Source organism: Pseudophryne corroboree, chromosome 4, assembly GCF_028390025.1.
Source record: "Pseudophryne corroboree isolate aPseCor3 chromosome 4, aPseCor3.hap2, whole genome shotgun sequence".
Lineage (NCBI taxonomy): Eukaryota > Metazoa > Chordata > Amphibia > Anura > Myobatrachidae > Pseudophryne > Pseudophryne corroboree.
The window spans coordinates 722,964,769-722,990,191 of record NC_086447.1 but is presented as its reverse complement, the minus strand read 5'-3'; the positions used below and the strand labels follow the sequence as shown (position 1 = coordinate 722,990,191).

At 41.1% G+C, this 25,423-nt stretch overlaps 1 protein-coding gene across 1 annotated transcript in view; it reads right to left on the bottom strand.

The window, feature by feature from the left end:
- NLRC4 (NLR family CARD domain containing 4) overlaps positions 1–25,089 on the bottom strand; it is a 35,299-nt gene extending 10,210 nt beyond the window's left edge. The window contains exons 1-4 of the mRNA XM_063918048.1: positions 25,051–25,089; positions 23,517–23,777; positions 16,690–18,606; positions 14,593–14,685 (exon numbers count right to left, since the gene is read on the bottom strand). Of these exons, the coding sequence (XP_063774118.1) occupies positions 14,593–14,685; positions 16,690–18,606; positions 23,517–23,777; position 25,051 (2,272 nt within the window). The 5' untranslated portion in view covers positions 25,052–25,089. The remainder of the gene's footprint in view (positions 1–14,592; positions 14,686–16,689; positions 18,607–23,516; positions 23,778–25,050) is intronic.
- Positions 25,090–25,423: the final 334 nt, after the last annotated feature.

Genomic DNA, 25,423 nt, shown 5'->3' with positions numbered 1-25,423 from the left:
TTCACTTTTAATATGTCTGCAGCCCATACAATTACCGCATCTGTAAAACCCCTGGGACACAATTCTAGACTGGGATTTCGTCGAGGGCATAGCACTGGAGACCAATTTATTTTTTAAATTGGGAGCCCTGCGGTAGATATGGATGGGTCTATTGGGGACAAGGGGTCCAATCACCGGATCCTTCTTTAGCAGACCCCAATGTCTTTTGAAAATCTTCTCGATTTCTTGATGACTTTGGTTAAACTGGGTGATGAAAGCCCATTCATATTTATTGTCTGTAGTGGTCTTTATAATATTATCTTTCAGGAGATCCTTACGTGTGGTGTTTCTTACTTCGGAATGGGCTTTTTCAATAGTGCCCTTATTGTAGCCGCATGCCCTAAATTTTTCATTCATTTCTTTTGCCTGTGCTTCAAAAATATTATCCTCCGTACAATTCCTCCTGACTCTTTTTAGTTGACTGATGGGGATAGAATCCAGTCAGTTGTTGTGGTGACAACTACTGGCTGCTATATATGACCTCGAATCAGTGGGTTTGGAGTAGGTCATGGTGTGTAACTGGCCCTCTTTAATATAGACAGTAATATCAAGGAAATTGATGGATTCCCCACTCTTTTCAAGTGAATAATCATGTTTTTAAACAAAATTAATTTTCATTGTAATTAATGATGTCATTTCCGGCTACAAACGGAACAAACCTTCAGGGATTATTTTCTGGGGAAGTTTCACAAGCAGCGGTGCAACACAATATCCGGTGGAAACACCATATATGGTCATGTAGTAGTCCACTATGGAAACTACATTACCCAGAATTCCAAGCTCCGTTTTTTAATGGAGAAGAAAATATGTTTTAAAGTGTTTTTCCTGCTGTACTTTTTCACCATGCATGATACTAGTGTTTATGTATATGTTATTATGAATTTGTGTGATGAATAATCATGTTTTTAAACAAAATTAATTTTCATTGTAATTAATGATGTCATTTCCGGCTACTCATTCATTGGATGTTCATAGCATAAATATGCTTACTCCTCACAGTGCAGATAGTTCATGATTAAGGTCCATTCGAGACCGAAACGCGTCGGACGACTGTACTGTGAGTAGTTTTTCTGGAAAAAGGGAATAATCACGCCGATTATTATCTCAAATTTTGCCTTTGGAATTTTTATTGTACTTTTAAATTTTCACTTTTTTATTTTTTCTGTCACCATGTGTGGTGATTTCTTTGTATGAATTTGGACTATGTCTGGAATAAAAAACCTGTTTTAGAAAGAATGATTTTTTTTATGACTCTGGTCTGGCATTTGGGAGAAAGAGTTCCTTTTCCTCTTGTGGATCCACCAAAGGGATACCAGTGAATCTATTTAAAGAAACCTTTATAGGAGTCATTCATCGTTTACTGAGTGAGTTGGGGTACGCACCTGAGGATTTTTGTTGATATAAAGAAACCGTTATATGAATGTTCTGGCTTTGCTCTGTGTAAGTGAGGGTACGCATTGAAATTGCCTCAGACGCTACCCCTACGTGTTTACAGTACCCCATGTGGTGTGAGATTCAGGCACGCTTAATTACGTGAACCTAACCTGAGGGGATTGGTGAAAAAAACTAGCAATAAAGATACCTTTACGGGAACCCACTTACTTGTTTCTGTGTGAGTGGGGTACGCCCTTAAAAACTTTCATTGTGTGGAATTCTCGATTCTAGCTGTTGTAAACGGTGCTACACATTTTTTTTCTCTCTTATTTCTCTCCATTTTGACATGAACTGGGAGCCATTTATAACGAGAAGATTCACCTGAACGAAAGGACTCATAGGCCTGCATAACCTGGAGAAGACATCGTATACCCATTTGACAAGGGATGTGTTAAGTTTCATTACCTTTTTCTTTTTTTACGCGCCCTGGACACAGATAAATACCAACACTTGCTTCTTCTATATATTGTTTTGGTAAAATCGGTGATTTTTACATAGGTATTTTGTCAGTGGACGGGCTGCTGTGCGCCAAACTTGTAGACCCTCCCTATTTTCTCTTTTTTTTCTATCCAGTTTTATCACCATTAGGGAGGTTGTTTCATAATTGGCTGCATTGTATTGTTACAATAATGTTTTCTTTAAGGGATGAACGTTTGAATATGTTTGAAAAAGTTTTTGGTGGGAATAAGGAACATTCAGATCTTGTTGATTTTGACCTAGAAGAAACCATGCAGAAATTAGAAAATTCACTCCTAAAAGAGTGTAAAGTGTGGTGGGAGATAGCCACACTTGAAAAATATGCCTCTTTTGAATTAGTGCCACGAGGGCTTAAAATCATCAAAATCTCTTCCTTTAATACGGCAAGTGAGGAATTCAAAAAAGATTGGGATAATACAATTAATCATTGTTCCCAGTCTCTAATGAAATTGGTTATCAGGGAAAGGAAAAAGGAACTTAATAGACTTGAAATAGAGATTGCAGAATATAAATCACTTTCTGCTCCTTTTTCTGAGTCTGAAGAATATAGAATTATGGAAAAGGAGATTGAAACAAAACTTAAACGAACACAAAAGCAACTCATAGAAAAAAAATTACGGAAATTTAATAGGGATAGATCTGAACAAATCGAATCCAAGAATCATGAGGTAGAAGGAGGGGAAATTTCAGACAGCCATACTAATCCCCCTCCTCGGCATAATGAAACCTTTCAGTATAGAAAGCCTCAAAGGAGGAGATTGTTTAACAACCGTACTTTGGAACCCATTAAGAGGAACGAAAGGGACTATACATCTGTCTATGACCATGCCAGATTTCCACAATCTGGAAGGATAGACAGAAGGTATAGGGATAAAACACCAGAATGGAGGGGGGCTTCCCAGAGAAACCCCAAATACAAGTACCCTTCTGATGAGAATGTTCCGGTAAGATCGAGGAACCGCTTCTCTCCACTAAGGAGGGCGAACGAACCAGAACATAATCATCATTTTTTAGAGAACAGACATTACCCAAACAGGCACCGATAATTCTAAAAAGATCGCAGAGGGGCAAGAGGGGTGGTGTGCATAAACCTCATAGAGGTAAATGCAAAAGAAAACGTAAATCCCAAAAAAAGACAGTAATTAGCCCTGAAAATGTCCATTCCGTATCTAATAGCACCATAGGAAATATAGGAAAAACTATCCCCACTACAAAGATTTTCAATTTGAGTTCCCACATCCTGTCAGAGAGTGAAACCTCTGTTTTGTGTAAGGGTTTAAAATATGCCCCAACAAATCCTATCGATCCATTTGAAATATATTTAGATGTACAACGGTACATGAGGAAATTAACCATAAAGAAGTTTTTTGCAAGTAGGGAGGACTTGGCCACAACTGGTACACCTTTGAGCACATCTGCAGTCACCCCATTTAAACCTAAATCCCTTTTTTTCCCCAAACATATACAGGGGCCATTAATTGAAACTTTTGGGGTTATGGTGCTTGAGGACTTAGAAAAACTTCAACTAAAACCAAAGAAAATTCAGAACCTTACGTTTAAGGAAAGGAATGCCCTAAAAAATTTAAAACAACTTAAAGAGATCGTAATCAAACCCTCTGATAAAGGGGGAGGAGTTGTTGTAATGGATCTGGCAAACTATGTAAATGAGGTCCTGAGACAGCTAAATGATACTGAAACGTATAAAAAACTTAGGAACGACCCATCCGATACCACCTTAATTAAGTTAAGAAATCTTATAGATAAATATGAAAAGAAAGGAACCATTAGTGCCAAAGAGGCCAAATTTATTATCATAGAAGACCCAACTATACCTGTGATCTACGTACTACCAAAAGTACATAAGAGCCTTACTGATCCCCCGGGTAGGCCAATTATATCGGGAGTTCAATCTCTGACATCAAATCTGTCTAAGTTCATTGATTATATCCTGCAACCCTTGGTATCCAGGAATAGATCACACTTGAAGGATACAAAGGATTTCCTTAAACTGTTGGAATCTGTACAGTGGAAGGAAGGTGACATCCTAGTGACAGCTGATGTCAGTTCCCTCTACACCGTTATCGATCATGATGACGGTGTGGAGGCGGTCACTTATTTTCTGGATCAGTCCAACCATACAAAGGATCTAAAGGAGCTGATTATAGAGGGAATTAAGTTTATCCTCAATAATAATTTCTTTTTATTTCAGGATCAATTTTACATCCAGAAAACGGGCACGGCTATGGGCACCAGATTCGCTCCTAGCTATGCCAACCTGTTCCTTGGTTTATGGGAACTAAACACGGTTTGGTCAAATAATAGCTATGGAGCGAATCTGGTGTCCTATGCCAGGTATATTGATGATATTTTCTTTTTATGGAGAGGTGGAGTCGAAACACTTAACTCTTTCTGTACTTTGTTGAACACGAATGATAAGAATATTGTCTTATCATTTGAAAAGAGTGGGGAATCCATCAATTTCCTTGATATTACTGTCTATATTAAAGAGGGCCAGTTACACACCATGACCTACTCCAAACCCACTGATTCGAGGTCATATATAGCAGCCAGTAGTTGTCACCACAACAACTGGCTGGATTCTATCCCCATCAGTCAACTAAAAAGAGTCAGGAGGAATTGTACGGAGGATAATATTTTTGAAGCACAGGCAAAAGAAATGAATGAAAAATTTAGGGCATGCGGCTACAATAAGGGCACTATTGAAAAAGCCCATTCCGAAGTAAGAAACACCACACGTAAGGATCTCCTGAAAGATAATATTATAAAGACCACTACAGACAATAAATATGAATGGGCTTTCATCACCCAGTTTAACCAAAGTCATCAAGAAATCGAGAAGATTTTCAAAAGACATTGGGGTCTGCTAAAGAAGGATCCGGTGATTGGACCCCTTGTCCCCAATAGACCCATCCATATCTACCGCAGGGCTCCCAATTTAAAAAATAAATTGGTCTCCAGTGCTATGCCCTCGACGAAATCCCAGTCTAGAATTGTGTCCCAGGGGTTTTACAGATGCGGTAATTGTATGGGCTGCAGACATATTAAAAGTGAAGGAAAAAGCAAAATTGAAAATATCCATATAAATGAGAAAAAAGTGAATATTACAGATTTTATCACTTGTGACAGTAAAAATGTCATTTACGCTATTAAATGCAGCTGTAATTTATTTTATATTGGGCGGACCTTTAGACCCTTGAAGGTTCGCCTGGGGGAGCACATTAGAAACATTAAAAAAGGCCTTCTAACCCATTCTTTGTCTGCTCATTTTAAAACCAAACATAATTGTTTGGTCACAGAAATATCAGGCTTTTATGGAATTAGACAGGTCAAAGGAAACGGAAGGAATAAAGACCTCAATACACTTCTAGCTAAGTCGGAAATGAAATGTATTTTTATGTATGACACCTTAAGTCCAGGTGGTCTGAACTGCGATTTTGAGCTTAAATGGTTCCTTGACTGATGTGCTAAATTAATATGCGACTTTGAGCTTTATCTATTAATGCAACATTTTCATAAAAGTGTTACCCCAGATCTGTTTAGAAAGTCTGTAGTTTCTATTTTTTCCACTAATTCCTGTTTCTCTTTGTTTTACGTTTTTATTAGCTACTCATAATATGTATGAAAAGAAACCAAAAACACGGCTGGTTTCCATGGTGACCGTTTCAGAGTGCTTTCTAACCTATGAAATGGCCGCGCCGGTTCCCCTTCTAAACTACAAACCCCAGAATCCCTGAAAACGGAAATAGAAGACGGCGATACGTCACTTCCGCCGTCTGTCTCTCCAAACGGAACAAACCTTCAGGGATTATTTTCTGGGGAAGTTTCACCAGCAGCGGTGCAACACAATATCCGGCGGAAACACCATATATGGTCATGTAGTAGTTCACTATGGAAACTACATTACCCAGAATTCCAAGCTCCGTTTTTTAATGGAGAAGAAAATATGTTTTAAAGTGTTTTTCCTGCTGTACTTTTTTACCATGCATGATACTAGTGTTTATGTATATGTTATTATGAATTTGTGTGATGAATAATCATGTTTTTAAACAAAATTAATTTTCATTGTAATTAATGATGTCATTTCCGGCTACAAACGGAACAAACCTTCAGGGATTATTTTCTGGGGAAGTTTCACAAGCAGCGGTGCAACACAATATCCGGTGGAAACACCATATATGGTCATGTAGTAGTCCACTATGGAAACTACATTACCCAGAATTCCAAGCTCCGTTTTTTAATGGAGAAGAAAATATGTTTTAAAGTGTTTTTCCTGCTGTACTTTTTCACCATGCATGATACTAGTGTTTATGTATATGTTATTATGAATTTGTGTGATGAATAATCATGTTTTTAAACAAAATTAATTTTCATTGTAATTAATGATGTCATTTCCGGCTACTCATTCATTGGATGTTCATAGCATAAATATGCTTACTCCTCACAGTGCAGATAGTTCATGATTAAGGTCCATTCGAGACCGAAACGCGTCGGACGACTGTACTGTGAGTAGTTTTTCTGGAAAAAGGGAATAATCACGCCGATTATTATCTCAAATTTTGCCTTTGGAATTTTTATTGTACTTTTAAACTTTTTTATTTTTTCTGTCACCATGTGTGGTGATTTCTTTGTATGAATTTGGACTATGTCTGGAATAAAAAACCTGTTTTAGAAAGAATGATTTTTTTTATGACTCTGGTCTGGCATTTGGGAGAAAGAGTTCCTTTTCCTCTTGTGGATCCACCAAAGGGATACCAGTGAATCTATTTAAAGAAACCTTTATAGGAGTCATTCATCGTTTACTGAGTGAGTTGGGGTACGCACCTGAGGATTTTTGTTGATATAAAGAAACCGTTATATGAATGTTCTGGCTTTGCTCTGTGTAAGTGAGGGTACGCATTGAAATTGCCTCAGACGCTACCCCTACGTGTTTACAGTACCCCATGTGGTGTGAGATTCAGGCACGCTTAATTACGTGAACCTAACCTGAGGGGATTGGTGAAAAAAACTAGCAATAAAGATACCTTTACGGGAACCCACTTACTTGTTTCTGTGTGAGTGGGGTACGCCCTTAAAAACTTTCATTGTGTGGAATTCTCGATTCTAGCTGTTGTAAACGGTGCTACACATTTTTTTTCTCTCTTATTTCTCTCCATTTTGACATGAACTGGGAGCCATTTATAACGAGAAGATTCACCTGAACGAAAGGACTCATAGGCCTGCATAACCTGGAGAAGACATCGTATACCCATTTGACAAGGGATGTGTTAAGTTTCATTACCTTTTTCTTTTTTTACGCGCCCTGGACACAGATAAATACCAACACTTGCTTCTAAGTATAATTCTGTCTGTCTGTCTGTCTGTCTGTCTTTCTGTCTTTCTTGGGACTGTCTGCCACAATGTGTAAAAATGGGGAATCTGCCTGCCGAAATGTATAAAAAGGGGAAATCTTTGCCGCAATGTGTAAAAAGGGGGAATCTTTGCCGCAATGTGTAAAAAGGGGGAATCTGCCTGACGTGATGTGTAAAAAGGGGGAATCTGCCTGCCGCAATGTGTAAAAAGGGGGACGCTGCCTGCTGTAATGTGTAAAAAGGGGGACGCTGTCTGCCATAATGTGTAACAAGGGCACGCCGTCTGCCGTAATGTGTAAAAAGGGGACGCTGTCTGCCGTTATGTGTAAAAAGTGTACGCTGTCTGCCGCTATGTTTAACAAGGGCACGCTATCTGCCGTTATGTGTAAAAAGTGTACGCTGTCTGCCGCTATGTGTAACAAGGGCACGTAGTCTGCCGTTATGTGTAAAAAGGGGACGCTGTCTGCCGTTATGTGTAAAAAGTGCACACTGTCTGCCGTAATGTGTAAAAAGGGGGACGCTATCTGCCGTTATGTGTAAAAAGTGTACGCTGTCTGCCGTAATGTGTAAAAAGGGGGACGCTATCTGCCGTTATGTGTAAAAAGTGTACGCTGTCTGCCGCTATGTGTAACAAGTGCACGCTGTCTGCCGTTATGTGTAAAAAGGGGACGCTGTCTGCCGTTATGTGTAAAAAGTGCACGCTGTCTGCCGTAATGTGTAAAAAGGGGGATGTTGTCTGCCGTAATGTGTAAAAAGTGGACGCTGTCTGCCGTAATGTGTAAAAAGAGGAATCTGTCCGCCGTAAGGTGTAAAAGGGTCTCTACCTGGTGTAGTGGTGCTACTGTGCGGCGTAATTTGAATAATGGAGACTACTGTGCACCGTTTTATGAATTGGTATTATTTTGTGGCCACACCCCTTCCCCTCGAAGCCACGCCACTATGTATTTTTGCGCGCACCTACGGCGCGCACTGCCCCTGTTTTGCATGCAGAGGTGGGGCTCCGATGCTGTTTCTTGCACACAGTGCTAAAATGTCTAGTCACGGCACTGTTGCTAGATATCCATTTCTCTGGCCCTGAGCAGGTCCCCCTCACCAGATCCTCTCCAGGGGTGAGGGGGTGGACTTGGATGGGATGGGGGGCCCAAAGCATTTTGTCGCATCTGGGCCCACCGCTCGCTAGTTCCGCCACTGCACCCGGCCCCACTATGTGTGTCCCCATATCCCTCACCCGGCCCCCCAGGATGTGTGTCCCCATATCCCTCACCCGGCCCCCCACGATGTGTGTCCCCATATCCCTCACCCGGCCCCCCAGGATGTGTGTCCCCATGTCCCTAACCCGGCCCCCCAGGATGTGTGTCCCCATATCCCTCACCCGGCCCCCCAGGATTTGTGTCCCCATGTCCCTCACCCGGCCCCCCAGGATGTGTGTCCCCATGTCCCTCACCCGGCCCCACTATGTGTGTCCCCATATCACTCACCCGGCCCCCAGGATGTGTGTCCCCATGTCCCTCACCCGGCCCCACTATGTGTGTCCCCATATCCCTCACCCAGCCCCCAGGATGTGTGTCCCCATGTCCCTCACCCGGCCCCAGTATGTGTGTTCCCATATCCCTCACCCAGCCCCCAGGATGTGTGTCCCCATGTCCCTCACCCGGCCCCAGTATGTGTGTTCCCATATCCCTCACCCGGCCCCCAGGATGTGTGTCCCCATGTCCCTCACCCGGCCCAGGATGAGTGTCCCCATGTCCCTCACCCGGCCCCGCAGGATGTGTGTCCCCATGTCCCTCACCCGGCCCAGGATGAGTGTCCCCATGTCCCTCACCCGGCCCCGCAGGATGTGTGTCCCCATGTCCCTCACCCTGCCCAACTATGTGTGTCCCCATATCCCTCATTAACCCCCCAGTATGTGTGTCACAATGTCCCTCACCTAGCCCCCAGGATGTGTGCCCCCATGTCCCTCACCTGGCCCCACTATGTGTGTCACCATTTCCCTCACCCACCCCCCAGTATGTGTGTCACCATGCCCTCCCAGACACCAGTATGTGTGACAGCATATCCCTCTAAGCCCCTATGTATATGTCACCATATCCTCCCAGGTCCCAGTATGTGTGCCACCATGCCCCAGGTCCCAGTATGTGTGCCACCATGCTTTACCATGTCACCATGCCCCCACCCCATTGTGTATGTCACCATGCCCCCACGCCAGTGTGTATGTCACCATATCCCCCCAAGCTACTCTGTGTATGTCACCATCCCGCTCCCCAGGCCCAGAGTGTATGTCCTCATGCCCCTCAAAGGCATATGTGTGTATGTTACCCCCCTTTCCATGTTCTAGGGGTCACCAGACAAAATCTTGCCTAGGGCATTAAATTGGTTAAGGCCGGCTCTGGGCAGTGCTGAAGCAGCCTGCGCCTGCCCCGTGTGCTCCGCCCCCACCTCATCTCCTGCAGTGTAATGTGTATAATGGGCTTTACCAGGGGTAATGTGTACAGTGATCGCATAAACGCGCTATGTCGTGTTTTTTACCCGTTTTTGAAGACATGGGACTCCAGTTTACAAAGTGGGAGGGTCCCCCGGGACGCGCTCCTCATTAGCCAATCCCTAAGGGGGATTTGTTTTAACTGACACGCTGGCCTCGGGCTGAATGATATAAAGAGGAGGTGGAGGCAGTTTCCCCTCCTCTTTGGCGCCTGGCTGCTTGCGGAGGCCGGGTGACTTGGTGTCGGTGAGTGAATAGTGTGGCTGGTGAATGGGTTACGGGGGGGGGTTGCCACAGCGTCTCTGGGGGGTGCTGGCAAAGTGCAGGGATCGGCGTCCTCCATGATCTAGTGGGTAAAGCTTTGTGACTGGGGCTTCCCGCGGTGCCGTCTGAGGCAGTGGCCGCGCTGCCGCTCTTGCTTTGTGGTGTTTAACCCCTCGAAGCAAGAGCGGCAGCGCGGCCACTGCCTCAGACGGCACTGCGGGAAGCCCCAGTCACAAAGCCCAGCTTTACCCACTAGATCACGGAGGACGCCGATCACTACACGTGTGGTGCATTCCCTGTACTGTGTCCCTGTGTCCGCTACGGCCCAGGGGGGGGGGGGGGGGGGGGGAGGAGGGGGGAGAGGAGGGCGACGACGGTGATTACTGCAGTGTGCCTCAGTGCTCTTACCTGGTGCAGTGTGCCTCAGTGCTCTTACCTGGTGCAGTGTGCCTCAGTGCTCTTTCCTGGTGCAGTGTGCCTCAGTGCTCTTACCTGGTGCAGTGTACCTCAGTGCTCTTACCTGGTGCAGTGTGCCTCAGTGCTCTTACCTGGTGCAGTGTGCCTCAGTGCTCTTACCTGGTGCAGTGTGCCTCAGTGCTCTTACCTGGTGCAGTGTGTCTCAGTGCTCTTACCTGGTGCATTGTGTATAACATGCTCTACCGGGCGCATTGTGTATAATGTGCTTTACTGGGCGCATTGTGTATGACGTGCTTTACCGGGCGCATTGTGTATAACGTGCTCTATCGGGCGAAGTGTGTATAATGCGCTCTAACTGGCGCAGTGTGTATAACGCGCTCTGCCTGGCGCAATGTGTATAACGTGCTCTAACTGGCGCAATGTGTATAATGGGCAATAACTGGAGAAATGTGTATAACGTGCTGTACCTGGTGCAATTTGTATAAGTCCTCTACCTGGTGCAAAGTGTATAACGTGCTGTACCTGGTGCAAAGTGTATAACGTGCTGTACCTGGTGCAAAGTGTATAACGTGCTGTACCTGGTGCAAAGTGTATAACGTGCTGTACCTGGTGCAAAGTGTATAACGTGCTGTACCTGGTACAAAGTGTATAACGTGCTGTACCTGGTGCAAAGTGTATAACGTGCTGTACCTGGTGCAAAGTGTATAACGTGCTGTACCTTGTGCATTGTGTATAACGTGTTGTACCTGGTGTAAAGTGTATAACGTGCTGTACCTGGCGCAATATGTATAAAGTGCTCTACCTGGCGCAGTGTGCATAGGAGGTTCTACCTGGTGCAATGTGTATAAGCGGCACTACTGTGTGGTGTAATGTGAATTGGCACTATTATGTGGTCACGCCCCTTCCCCACGAAGCCACAAATTTTGTGGTGCGCCTTCGGCGCGCATTGCCTATACTTTGCGGTCTGGGAGGTGGGACACCAATTCACTTCCTGCCTAAGGGCACCAAAATGTCTAGTTACACCTCTGGTGCAGGGTGTCCTGCATGCTACACAGCCCAGCAGCATTGTCGCCCCCATCCTCCCCACCTTGCAACACTTTTGTAGTGTCCAAACAAGATTAAGTTTAAAAGAACCTTCATTCTGATGGGACCCAGAAAAAGACCGATAGGACCCCAATTTTCAAAAGTGAGGGGTCCCTGGGACCCACTTTTTTTTAGGCTCAGCGCGATCACTGGTGTATAAGCGGCTCTACCTGGCATAATGTGTACAAGGAGCCACTCACTCCCAGCTACTTCGTACAGTTCCGTACAGGTACAAGTGACCTTTCTAAGGTGGTCAGAAGTTAGGGGCGCCAAACTGAGATTTCATCTTGCCCCCCCCAACCAAAAAATGTTCTGACACCCCTGAGCAGGACATACACTGAGCTAGTGGTAGCATGTTCTTTCAGTCTCTGCAAAGTTATCTCCTGCTACTAAAATTGCTTTATCTTTCTATTTTTCACCATAACTCTTTTTTGATTTAAGTAAATGTGTTCGTTTCAATTACCCTTGGATACAACACAGCTCTGCTTGTCACATTGGTTGTCTCTGATACCATGATAGTCACAGAGCAGTTTCTGTTGTGTCCAAGGACAGCAAACAAACAAAAAATTATATAAAAAACTATTATAAAATGATATGAAAACCACAGAAATAATTAAGATAAAGAGATGTATTTAGCTTGTGCTATGTCCTCCCACAACACAGTTTAATAGTCCATGATACAGTTTGCTAATTATTTTAATATAAATTAGGAGGGATTAAATTAAATTATACATTGGGTTCCCATAAATCTTTGAGTACATCCCTATTGCTACTGATTTTTTTGTTGTGCAAATATAAGATATAAGTAATTTACTCTTTGGGCAGTAACCAATTATATGCAGTAATTATAGCGGATAATTGACTCGCCCGGAGTTATCGATTAGCCCTAATGCCGGCACTTATTGGGATTTTTAAGTAAGCATTTTTTCAGTGATTGAGCAGCGAAAACACATAGGTCTGCGGCTTTTTGTGGATCCTATGTGCTTTCACGAAAAAGTATAATTACTGTATTCTTGTGGAAAAATGGGCTATAAATGGATAGCCCGACAGTAACCATCGGGCAAAAATCGCAAAAAAAGCTTTTATTTTTCAGAAGAAAAATTACTGCGGCAAATAGTAAACCCCTCTTTGTTTATTTACATATTAAAAAGTCAGTTGTTCAAAAGGTTATATTAACATAACTATATAGACAACTGTAATGCTATATAAATATGTCTGTGTCATTGTAAGCAATGTTTTGGTACGGATGTGTGGATTGAGTTTGGTTTTAGAATAGAATTTGGAAATCTATAGTCACATCAATAATTTCTGAAAAGTTTAATGTGTATTCATACGATGGGACTGACTCAGAGCTGAATGCGTATACGTTTTGTGGAATGATATTATAATATTTTTTCACTGCGCATGCTCTGCAGCCAAGCATACACAGCTCTGAGTAATAGGTAATTCAGAGTCATATGTGTCTCAGCTTCACTTGCAGCTGAGTGGGTGTAATTGGACAGCAACGGGGTGTTTTGTGTGTAGACTAATGGGCCCATTAGTCTACACACAAAACAGCCAATCAGCTCACAATTGTCATTTTTCAAACACATGACAGCTAGGAGTTGATTGGCTGGAGCACTATTTATCATACGCAACAAGTTTTAAATAGCTAAAACTCATAGATAAATGGTTCCCAAAGTATTCTGAGGGTGTGTCATCAGCGTCTAAAAGGAGATGAGTGCAGGGCTGGATTAAGGCTTTTGGGGACCTCAGGGAACTAGCTAGTGGGGGCCCTATGAATAACACTATTAATATGATAGGCTGGCACTGTCATCAGAGGTACAGTATAATACTGTACTTCCAGCATCACACATATGTTTTACAACATATGTAACACAAAATACCCAGACCACATATACCACAGCGCCCCCCCCACTGGCTATATTGCTATATGTTTGGGTCTATGGGTGCCCTCCCCCCGATTGCCCTGACTGATTGCATGCAGAGTTAAGCATATACAGATCTCTTGCATCAAGGATATGCCAGGGGCACATGTGTGTTTATAGTAATGACGGCTACTGTCACTAGACCACCATAAGGGTTCCATAGTGTCCAACAGGGAAAATGCAACTGACAATAAGTTACACGAGTAAGGACTAATACAAACAAGTTAACACTTTCACATAAACACATAGGGGCAGATTTATTAAGCTTGGTGAAGTGATAAAAAATTGGAAGGTGATAAAGGACCAGCCAGTCAGCTCCTAACTGACATTTTTCAAATCCAGCCTGTGACATGGCAGTTAGGATTTGATTGGCTGGTCCTTTATCACCTTCCACTTTATCACTTCACCGAGCTTAATAAATCTGCCCCATAGTTACAGTGTATAATTAGCATAGTTATGCAGGGAAGACAAAAGAAAGTGGGCCTGACTTGTGAGAGATTACAAACTATAGGTAGCTAACTTTGAATACAGGCAAAGATTCACATTAATATGAATCAGGCCCTTATGTGTTACAGTTGGAGATGGATCAAACTTTCTAAAGAGAACAAGTGGAGAAAGGTATGAAGTCATTATATTGACAAAGACTATATAAAGTTAGACATTCATCAAGCTAACACCACAATGTAGAATTTTAGCATTCTGTTGACATGGTTGAAACGTTGGCATATTACATGTCTATATAATCATAATGTCAACAATATAAAAATTTGGGTTAGTGTTTGAGTGATATGTCGATAATTTAACATGTCAACTTTATACCAGTGTCAGCATATTCCAAGTCGATATCGTGCATGTCAACATTATGATCATGTCGAAATGTCAATATGCTGTAGTCTAGATCATGATTGTAGACATTCTAAATGTTAATTAATCATACCGAATCCATGAATAAGTTGGTTGGTTGCCATCGGCAACTTATCCACTTGTCTTCTTTAGAATGTTTGATACATCTCCTCGTAACAGTGAATTACAGTACACCACAAATATGGTTTTGATTTAATGACAGTAATGTTTATTGTTACATAGTTATTAACGTACTCACCCAAGAGTTCCACGTCGTTTTCGTTCATGCTTATTTTGTGCAAAACAAATTTTTCAATTTCTACAAGGTTGCACAACCCATCTAACAGACATCCTACAAATAATAAATAGACATATGGTAATGACAACTGCTATTGGTTTATAAACAACTTTATGTACTCTGTTTAAAAACTGTTATTGGAAGAGATGTATTCAAATTCAGAAGTGGAAGTGGAGTCAAAGTGGAGCAAACCATATAGGCTAACTTTATTAAATTATTTGTAAACATGTATGATTAATATTATTTGTGGCTCCCAAAGGGGTTAAACCCCTCCCCCCACCAGCTGCTATATAATAATCAAGAGCGGGTGACGGAGCGCTTCTCAACTGAGGAGGGGGGGGGATGGTAGGAGCAGCTAGACCCTGTGGGAATCCCCAAATCCCCACCGTAGAGATGTACGGTATTAAAAAAGATTATTTGTTGAAGGAGTCACAATGCTCCATAATGTAAATATTAAGGTATGCTCCAGAACACAAAACCTACTATTTTGCAATTTGGATGCGGTTTTATCGCTTTGGATTACAATTACTAGTGCTGATCTAACCTACAGAGACTTGGACATATAGTACCACTACTATTGAAATCAGCCCCAACTATAGACTCACTATGGAATTCAGTCTCATAGACGGTGTGGACTATTGTTTATTTTCTGTTACATGCACCTTATTATTTACATTATGGAGCACTGTGACTCCTTGAATAAACAATCCTTTTTAATACCGTACATCTCTTCTCCTACATACAGATGTGTCCACATATCCCTTTCCTCATTTAAGCTTTATACCCAAATTAGCCGTTTAGTGGAATCTGCGACATAGCCACCCCTTGTGATATTTCTTAAAATATGCTACTTTAATCTGCTACTTCACACAAATTATTTTGCGGTAAAAAGAAATTGGGAATCCATCCAATTGCTATTAATGGTGGAGCGTCTTAGCCATGCTAAGCATTTTGTGCCAAATGAATCAAAAAGGGAAAGGTGTATGAGGATACATCTGTAGGTGGGTGGTGGGGACAGCCTCTTCTGCTCCTGGGATTGTAAGATTGTAAGCCTGATGCTACTCTCCCACATGGCTACTGACATCTGGCAGTATCACAGGTAAGACGTTTCTCATTCATGCCAGCAATTGGTACGCCATGTGTGGACATTATAAACACTGTGTGACATTATCTCATTCATAGTTTTATGCTCCCCTGACCATTGGTGCTCTTGTCAGCTGCCTAAGGCTGCCTAATTACAATGCCAGTCCTGGATGTGACGCACCTTTATTTATGCAAGTGTGACTTGTGTTACAGGGGAGTACATGGATATGCAGGCAAAGATGGAGGCATCTATAGGGGAGCAAAGGTTTGCGCTGGTTGGAAGGAGTTGGGTGGATTAAGGAAATGTCTGGCTTAGTGAGGTTGCAGACTGAAGTATAAAATGTTTATTTTCTGGGACAGGATTCTTTTCATTAGTAAAGATGGTGCTTTTACAGTGTCATTCCTTGCTTTGTGGGAGCCTTGTCCTGGAGACTGTGTCTTGATACTAAAAATGCCTTGCACTACTGTGGGAAAGAGTAGGCATACTTTGTCCCAAGGTCTCCTCACTGTCATAATTCATTTAAAATGTACATTAAGCTCTGTTAATGTGTTATTAATATTGCTCTATGCAAAATGTGTAACCTGTTTTCAGCAACATTGCCACCAAGTTCCTTCTTCCCAGAAGTTCACACACTACTCCTGAAATATTCTGTACTTCTGTGCATATTCTGAAATCTGATTGCTACAGTTTGTTATGTTTCCAATCATTTCAAAATGGAGTACATAATCTAAACAGGAATAAAGGCTGAAAACAAAATTGTTCTTACTGTGGTCAAAGACACTTTAAATAAGAAAGTCACTGTTCATTTAAAGAGAAACATGAAAGCCTATTTTCTTGGTATTTGTAGTGCAATAACTACTATAACAATATATAATATAATAAATATGGCTCCAATGACTATAGCTCTGTGCAAAACCTAAATAAATTATACATTTTCTTTGAATAAAATATTTACTTTTCTCTTAGACATTTACCTGGTTGTTGTTGAATTTCGGTATTGGAGAGGCTTAATATTTTCATATTTGTCATATCTACAATTCGCCTCTCATCTTCAGCGCTAAGAGGGGTATTTTCAATAATCAGGTCCTGCATTCGTTTGCAATTCTCTACCACACTTGTCAGAGTCCCCGTGATTCCTTTACTGCAGCTAATATTGAGCCTGAGACGCTCAGCACAGCAGCATATCTTTCCAAGGCATTTTATGTCATATTTGTTCAACTGATCAAAGTTCTTTAGTGTGACCTCTAGCGTCTGCAGAGCTTGAGTCCAATCAAAAAACAACTTGACAACCTTTTCAGAAATATAAGTCTTGGACTTAGATAACTGTACGTTTGCAGGGCTTTTGTCCTCGTCTTCACCTTCAGTTAGCTTATTACTTTGTGTGCCAAATAAGTCTAATTTGACCAAATTCAGAGCACTTAGACAGCTTGGTAAATACTCAAAAAAATCAAAATGATGAGAAGCTATATTATACATACTGATGTGCAATATTTTGCCAGTAAATAAGGATTTAAAATCATGACTCAGTTCCGTTTTAGTGGCACTCTCATAAAAAAGGTTAATGCCAAACTCTACAAATTCACAACTGTAATCATTCATTTCTTCTTTGTACATACTTCTAATATGATGGAGAACTTTGCGAGTCGCAGTTTGGGATGATCCACATGTGTATAGCAGCATATTTTTATATTTACCGGTAACATCGTAAACGGTTTGTATCTTGTTAATATAGCATTCTGCTGTCCTCATATCAGAACTTTCCTCAGATGACAAAAGTTGAGAGAGTCTTCTTCCAGCTATGTACTCTTGAAATGATGTATGAAAAAATCTGTAGCCAGGATTTTTTTGTTGAGCCCCATACTTATTTAACAGCCCTATCTTAAGCAAGATATCCTCTTTGATATTGGTCAAGTGCTCTCTTCGGAATTCATACTTGTGTTCAAAAAGCCCTTTTAGAGCTAAGTCTCCACAAAAACGGATGTTCTCTTCTATGATATTTGCCTGTATATTTTTGAATTGGTTTTGGCCTCTTTCAATCATCAGATCATATAAAGTACAAAAGAGAGCTGTTTCAGTGTTCATTTGAAAATCACTTTCACCCATCCTAAGGACACAGGCTATCACTAAAAACAAGGGTGTCTTGATGAGGTTTTTCATGAAATCAGTTTCATCCAATTGAAGCAATAAGCCTGCAGCTTCCTCTTCCCGTAAGACATTTGTAATCAGGGTTTTGGCACTTTCAACTGTGAAATCACTTGTTTCAACAATTTGAGACCCACAATATCGCACTTCTCCAAGTGATTCAGTTCTTGTCGTAAGAATAACGGTACTGCCATATTTATAGTTTTGCTTAATGAGGTCGTCTATTTCTGGGCAGCTTGCAGAATTAAATTCGTCGTAACCATCCAGTAAAAACAACACCTTTTGCCCAAGCTTCCATATTTTGTGCATGAACGCCTCTTTCTTCCAATCATATGTAACAGGAAAAAGTTGATCACACAGAGTTTCATAAAGCTCTTCACTTGTATTACGCAAAGTGATAAAGAAGACAAGTTTATACTCCTGTAAAGCTTGGCAAATTCCAGATGACCAGAGAACAGCAATTCTCCTCAATATTGTGGTTTTACCCTTACCAGCTTCTCCCTCAATAATACATGGGCTTTGGAGTTTGTTTAATACGTCCTCCAATGTCATTTGCATTTTCCTCTGATTTAGTGTGTCTTTCTTCCATAGTAAAGGATCCGTAAATGTTGTTTCCAAATTAAAAAGTATGTCGATGCCCGTATCTTTACCCAGTGGGTGAAATGTTTGAAAGGATGGGTGCTGATAAAAATATTTTAGATGATTTTCTAAATATTCTAAATCCTCTTCTGTTACACTTCCCATAGGAGCTAAAATAAAAAAGGAGTTGGTGGGTACTCTTCTAGACAGTAACCAAATAAAACACATGTATTATATGACTATTGGTTAAACAATGTATATTGTTCTAATGGCATACTGAGGCACACTGTAAATATATTATTCATACATTTATGTATTTGTGGCACATAATAATACAGATAATAATGCTGAACTGTATCTTATTCTTTGAACGGAACAGCTAGCTCCTGCATCATGGGACCCCTCCACACCAAAGTATCTGAGAGGAGAGGGAGGGAAGTGCATTTACACTGTGGGAAAGAGCAGAATCATTCCTATTTACTTTACTAAACTAAGGGGGATATTCATGTCGCGCCCTGGGACTGGCACCAATTCGCACACGCATGTCCCATCCTGTGCGATCCAGCCAATGCGATCGCATCACATTGGCTGCGAATGCCTCTACCTGACTGACGCGATGGACTATTGCAGGGGCATCGGTGCGGCAGCGTTTTCAGGGTGGCGGCATGATGTCACATGCAGCCGCTCCAGTCGGCGGGGCGCCTGGCTTCTCAGCTGGGCTGCGGAGGCAAGGGGCCGTCCACAGTTGCGGTCAGTATGCTGGATGACCTTGTCCTGCAACAGGTGGCCCCCAGCGTCAGAAAGAATGGATTGCAGATTCTGCTTTTTAGCAGAATCTGTAATAAAACCTGAATAACCCCTAAAGATAAGGAATTTTAGGTAGGTAATTAGTCATTAGATTAATAGTGGATGGTCTCTGAGTATCCTTTTGAGGTGTAAGTGGGAAATTTGAGGAGCATTTTGTGTGGAGTACACAGCCATGTGGAATTTGTTTTAGGACAAGTGGAAGTTATTAGACATGTTTTGGGGTAAATAGATTGCTAAACGGAATATGGGGATATTGCAGAAAAGCTGCAATTTAAGGGGGTCTGAGAGATATTTTGGGGTGAGTGATGGTTTCAGTAGCATGGAGGTATATTTGATATATATTTTGGAGTACAACTGGGAACTACTGTAAGGGCACGTGCTGTCTTTTTCTTTGATTAAATGTAATGCTGCACCCATTTGCTGTGGATAATAAGTATCACTTGTCATCCACATGTACACTAAAACAGTGGGTGACAAGTGATACTCATTATCCACTTTGAAGGAATGCCTATTGACAGTCTATTGAAATAAAACAAAGTGTTACCCGTAGGGACTCCCACCCACTGGAAAAAAAAATAGTATTATTAGTCAGATGGTGGCAACCTCATTTTAAAGATGGGAACCACTTCTTTCAAACGTGGTGCCCCCACAGAAGTAATTGCCTGGTGCTCAGCGTATTCCCAAGGTATTAACCCTACACTACATAATATCTGTGGAAAATGTACCCCAACCAACCCTCCACCATATTGTTTCAAATAAAAAATGGGTCCTCTCAATTAATGTGGTAGGTTTGGGCATAAATATTATTTCTACACTTCAAATGTTTAATCAAGAGAGTTTAAATAAAAAAAAAGTAAAGATGATAGTAATAATTTTTAAGTGTACATCTTTTTGTGTATAATTCTACCAGTTGCAATTTTTAAACAATGACTTAATGACATGAAAAACTACACAGTATTTATTTGTGGTTTTTCTAAAACAAACGAAAAAATCAGCTTTTGGTACACTTTCACAAAAAGTTTATGAAAAACATTTATTTGTACATTCTAGTGACATTTTATTTGATGTGTAATATTGAACGAAAATATTGACTGAAAAGTTAAGTGGTATTTTCTAAATACAAAGGGAAAAAAAACTTGTGAAAATAACCAGGGTATAATTTCTTTGGTTACCTCATAAAACAATCATTGATATTGATGTTTAAATGTAATGAGCGCAAACATTGAAACACAGGAGAGAGAAGCCCAAGCAGCAATGTATTTAAGTTATTGTCATGATTACAGGTAATGTACAGTCCTGTTAAACTTCCTCTTAAACTTTAACCAGGTAAAGGTTAAAGGGACACACTTTGAAGTGTATCTGATTGCAAAACACTGGTCTGTTGGATAGTGAGTGTTACAGGTGTGGTTTCGTTAAGATGTACTAAGGCAATACATGAATAAGACAGGGTTGCTCTTTTTTTTGTACTGATCTTTTAATTGTCTAATGTTACTAAGTAGGTACATTTTAAGTATTTTCTTTAAAAGGGGGTAAATATGTCTGTCAAAAGGATTAAAAAGTGTGAAAAGTGAAAAGTAACATTATATCTGGGTATTTTTTCATACCTGTAATGGTTTGTTAAATCCTGAATGACATGTGATGTATGGAAGAGTATGAATAGATAGCTGTATTTTCCAGTGATATATCTGTATAATAAGGAGTATTAATCTATTAATATGTTTTTTCTCTCTTGGAAATGGCCTCAGAGGTGTTTAATTATACCCCTTTTCCACTTACGAGCACGGGTCGCAGCCGGGAGCCTGACACGGGAGCTGCCCCCTGCTGCGACCCGTGCTCGGCCCCTTTCCCATCAGCAGTCACAACCCGGCATATGCCGGGTTGGTGACGCTTCTAGTGACGCGGCAGGGGCGGCGCAGGGAGATCACATGATCTCCCAGCGCCGCCCTTCCATACAGTGTAAATGGGAGCCGTGTCGCATCGACACGGCTCCCGTTTACACTACAACCCTACCCGGATCAGTCCCGTGTCCTAACCAGGTAAATAGCCGGGTAGGATTCACGGGTCACTTGATCCGGGTTTACCCTTTTCCACTTGCAAAAAACACGGGTAAATGCGCGCCCCCGTGCATTTACCCGTGTTTTTTGAGCTAGTGGAAAAGGGGTATAAATTGTTCCTTTACTAGGAGACATTCAATTCAACAAATTATATTTGATAGAATTTTCCAAGTATTGTATGATTTAGATGTACCTTAGGTGTTATGTTATTTCATGTAGGTAACGTATAGTTTTAAAACTTCCATACACTCTTAGAAGTAAAACTAGCTTTTATTGTTTTTTCCCCCCACTTTGAACCCATAAATAAACCTATTTACAAATTAAGGACTACTTTAGAGGACATACATATGTTGTTTTTTTATTAACCTTTATGACCAATTGCATGTTTCTGGGGTATCCCAGTGATGACACTGGTAAAGTAGATGAATGAGGACCTAAGTAACCCCAAAAATATACGGTTTGGTAATTTTGGTAATTTTTGTTTTTAGTACACAAAGCATTGAGCTCGTACACCAACACACTGCGATTCATTCTAATTCGATATTGTTATACTCTAGCATCTGGCAATAAATTTTCACAGTAGTTTTGTAAATTTCAATGGACATTGGGATTTGAATGGCAACCGTGAGCTGACACTGGCTCACAAGACATACTGTATCTGTGCAAACCATCACTTCATGTTTTAATTATGCCCAGAGCTGAGAATGGATTATTACAGTGAGTTGTACATGTATTATATAACATACACCATTCTGCTGGCACTACTGTGTGCAGGGGCATAGCCAGAACTTTGTGGGCCCCATAGCAACATTTTGAAGGGGCCCTGTCCTAAAACTTCTAGAGATAACCTTTCTGCAAACGTTGCTAATTGTATGCACCATAATAGTGCTCTAGTCCATTCTCTGAATTATAGTAGTGCCTTAGTTAATGTTATGCGCCATAGTAGTGCCCTAGTTTATTTTATGAATCACAGTAGTGCCCTAGTTCACATTATGCCACATTGTAGGGCTGCCAGTACCTATTACAAAGAACCCCCAGTTCACATTATGACATAAAGTGCATCCAGTTCATATTATGTCACACTATAATGACTCCACTTGATAATGTGCAACATTACAGTGCCCCAGTTCATATTATATAACATTATAATGCCCTCTAGTTCATTTTAAACCACATTACAATGATCAGGACCATGGGCATAACTAGATATTTTGTAGGCCCCAAGGCAAACGTTTGTAAGGGCCCTTATGTATCTACTAGTGGTGAAAAATGTATATAACACATGTAACTGTGACAGGGAAGGTGGGCCCCTCAGCTCTGGGGCCCCATAGCAGCTGCACTGCCTGCACTTACGGTAGCTATGCCCTTGACTGTGTGGTATAATGGGCCTAATTCAGACCTGATTGCTCGCTAGGGGTTTTTTGCACTGCTGCAAGCAGATAGTCGCCGCCCATAGGGGAGTGTATTTTTGCTTTGCAAGTGTGCAAATGCATGTGCAGCCGAGCGGTACAAAAAAAGTTTTGTGCAGTTTCTGAGTTGCCCAGAACTTACTCAGCCGCTGCGATCACTTCAGCCTGTCCGGGCCAAAATTGACATCAGACACCCGCCCTGCAAATGGACACTCCTACGTTTTTCTAAACACTCCCAGAAAACGGTCAGTTGACACCCACAAACGCCTTCTTCCTGTCAATCTCCCTGCGATCGGATGTGCAAATTGATTCTTCGTACAATCCATCGCACAGCAACGATCCGCTTTGTACCCATGCGACGCGCCTGCGCATTGTGGTGTATACGTATGCGCAGTTCTGACCTGATCGCAGCGCAGCGAAAAAAACAAGCGTGCGATCAGGTCTGAATGACCCCCAATGTTGGCATAAGCCAGTGAGGTAACGGAGTAGGGGTGATTAATGAGGGGTATACCGATATTGGAAGAGATTGGGATAACATAGTGATGAGAAAGCGATTAATGACATAGTGCTAGATATGTAAGTGGTTGGTGGGAGACATAACCCTCAGTACAAAGTATCCCTATAGATTTCTCTGGGTGCAATCCTAATGAGGAGATAAATCTATTTATATTTATTTTATACTGAAACGGACTCCATGATGCATCACAGTTTATTTTCTTGGAAAGAATGGTGGTATATCCAACATTTTACAGTATTCAGTTTTCGAGACAAAACTATAATATGTACATTATAAATAGCGTAAATACTCACTTTTTCCAAACATATCCCGATATAAACATTCATCTTGCTTTTCAAGAAACATGAGAAAATGCTGGCAGGATTCTTCTCCCTTACACATAATCCCAGTGATCAGTCTCCTTGCGGCCTTATGGCTTACCTGCTCAGAATTCACCTCATTCAGCTCATCCATCGTAAAAAAATGATTTGCAAAGAGTTCATCAGCAATCCGGTGAGAAATTGTTTTGCTGATTCTTGAAATCAAGTCAGAAAACTTTGCACGGATTAATTCCACTTGGGAAAGAAGAAAACATTGAACGCAGATGAAGCATATAGTACGGTTCTTTCACATGCAAAATCGTTTTTTTTTTATATAGAATCATATGTAATCTATATAAAGTGTTTGAGTAAATTTACCTTGTCTTAAACTTAGAAAAGATTTAGAATAATAATCTAATATGTAACAAAAGGCCAGGGCAAAATCATCTTTGGCAGGAGAGGTCTAATCAAAGCTCTCATTGCAGGGTTATTTATACACTGTGATCACCTCATACACCCCACTGTTATGTCTTAGGCTGAATTCCTCTGCTATTTGTTCAGTCGCCCTCATGGCATTTGTATACATGCTAGCTGTAATTGCTGGCTTGTGACTATCTATGAATGGATTATGCTTGCTTGTGTTTATGTACAGTATCTGTAAATATTATTTTATTATATGTGTGCAGGAGCTATAAAATGATTGTCTCGCCCCACAGAATCTGTGGAACCCTACAAATAATCAACAATGATGATGATGATGATCATATTATGTACTGCCTAGGACTCTTTCAAAACTGAAAGTTTCTCCTTTGACATCGACTGATCTATCTATCTATCTATCTATCTATCTATCTATCTATCTATCTATCTATCTATCTATCTATCTCTCTCTATCTATCTATCTATCTATCTATCTATCTATCTATATATCTATATATCTGTCTGTCTATCTATCTTGTTTGCTGCTACATGATGTAATATCTGTAAATCTTTCTACATTTTGGATTATAGAGCATCACTTTGATATAAAAAGCAATGAGTGTTGCATTAGTTACTCATGGAGACCTTATAGGCCCTACACACTGGGCGATATTACTGAAAGATACCGTTCATATCTTTCAGTGTGGAGGCACCAGCTATGAATGATGCGCGGCCCCGCGCTCGTTCATCGTTGGTGCCCCGTCGCTTGTGCATGCAGGCCAATATGGACGACCTCGTCCATATTGGTATGCACTGCTATGGAGCCGGGTGACAGGGGGAGTGAAGAAACTTCACTCCCCCCGTCACAGCCGCCAGGTCGCCCGTCGGCCATATCTGCCGTCGGGCAGCTCGGCGGCGGATCACATAGTGTGTAGGGCCCTTAACTGTTTATGTTAATGATATAATGGGCAATGGAATGTTTGTAATATATTGTCCATAGTGCCGGACTTTGAGCAATATAGATATATTTAACCCAGACTGTTCATTCAAAGTAACTAAACAGATGTAATTCTGTCATTCCACAAAAAAATATCTACATGGAACTTACTTGTAAGTTCATTTGAAGATTTAACTTCTATAGATTTGTATTCTGTTAAGAGAAAGAAAACATCAGTGTAATATATAAAGCAATATTGCTGAATACAGAACACAAATATGTATTTTATTTAAAGAAGCGTGAATTTAAGATTACCTTAGCACATTGATTAAAAAAAAAAGTTAGATTCATGCAATATTTGGAAATCGAAAACTGTACTATAAATACGGTGAGGTCTCCCAATTGTGCTGGAATTTTGGTCACATTATAGTTTAATCCTCAGACTCAATGCTCTTCATAAATATGCAGGAAGCCAGGTTGAAGCTGCAGACAATACGGTCAACTAGTGTACAGATTTCTAAAAATAAAAAACCTCAAAAATGTA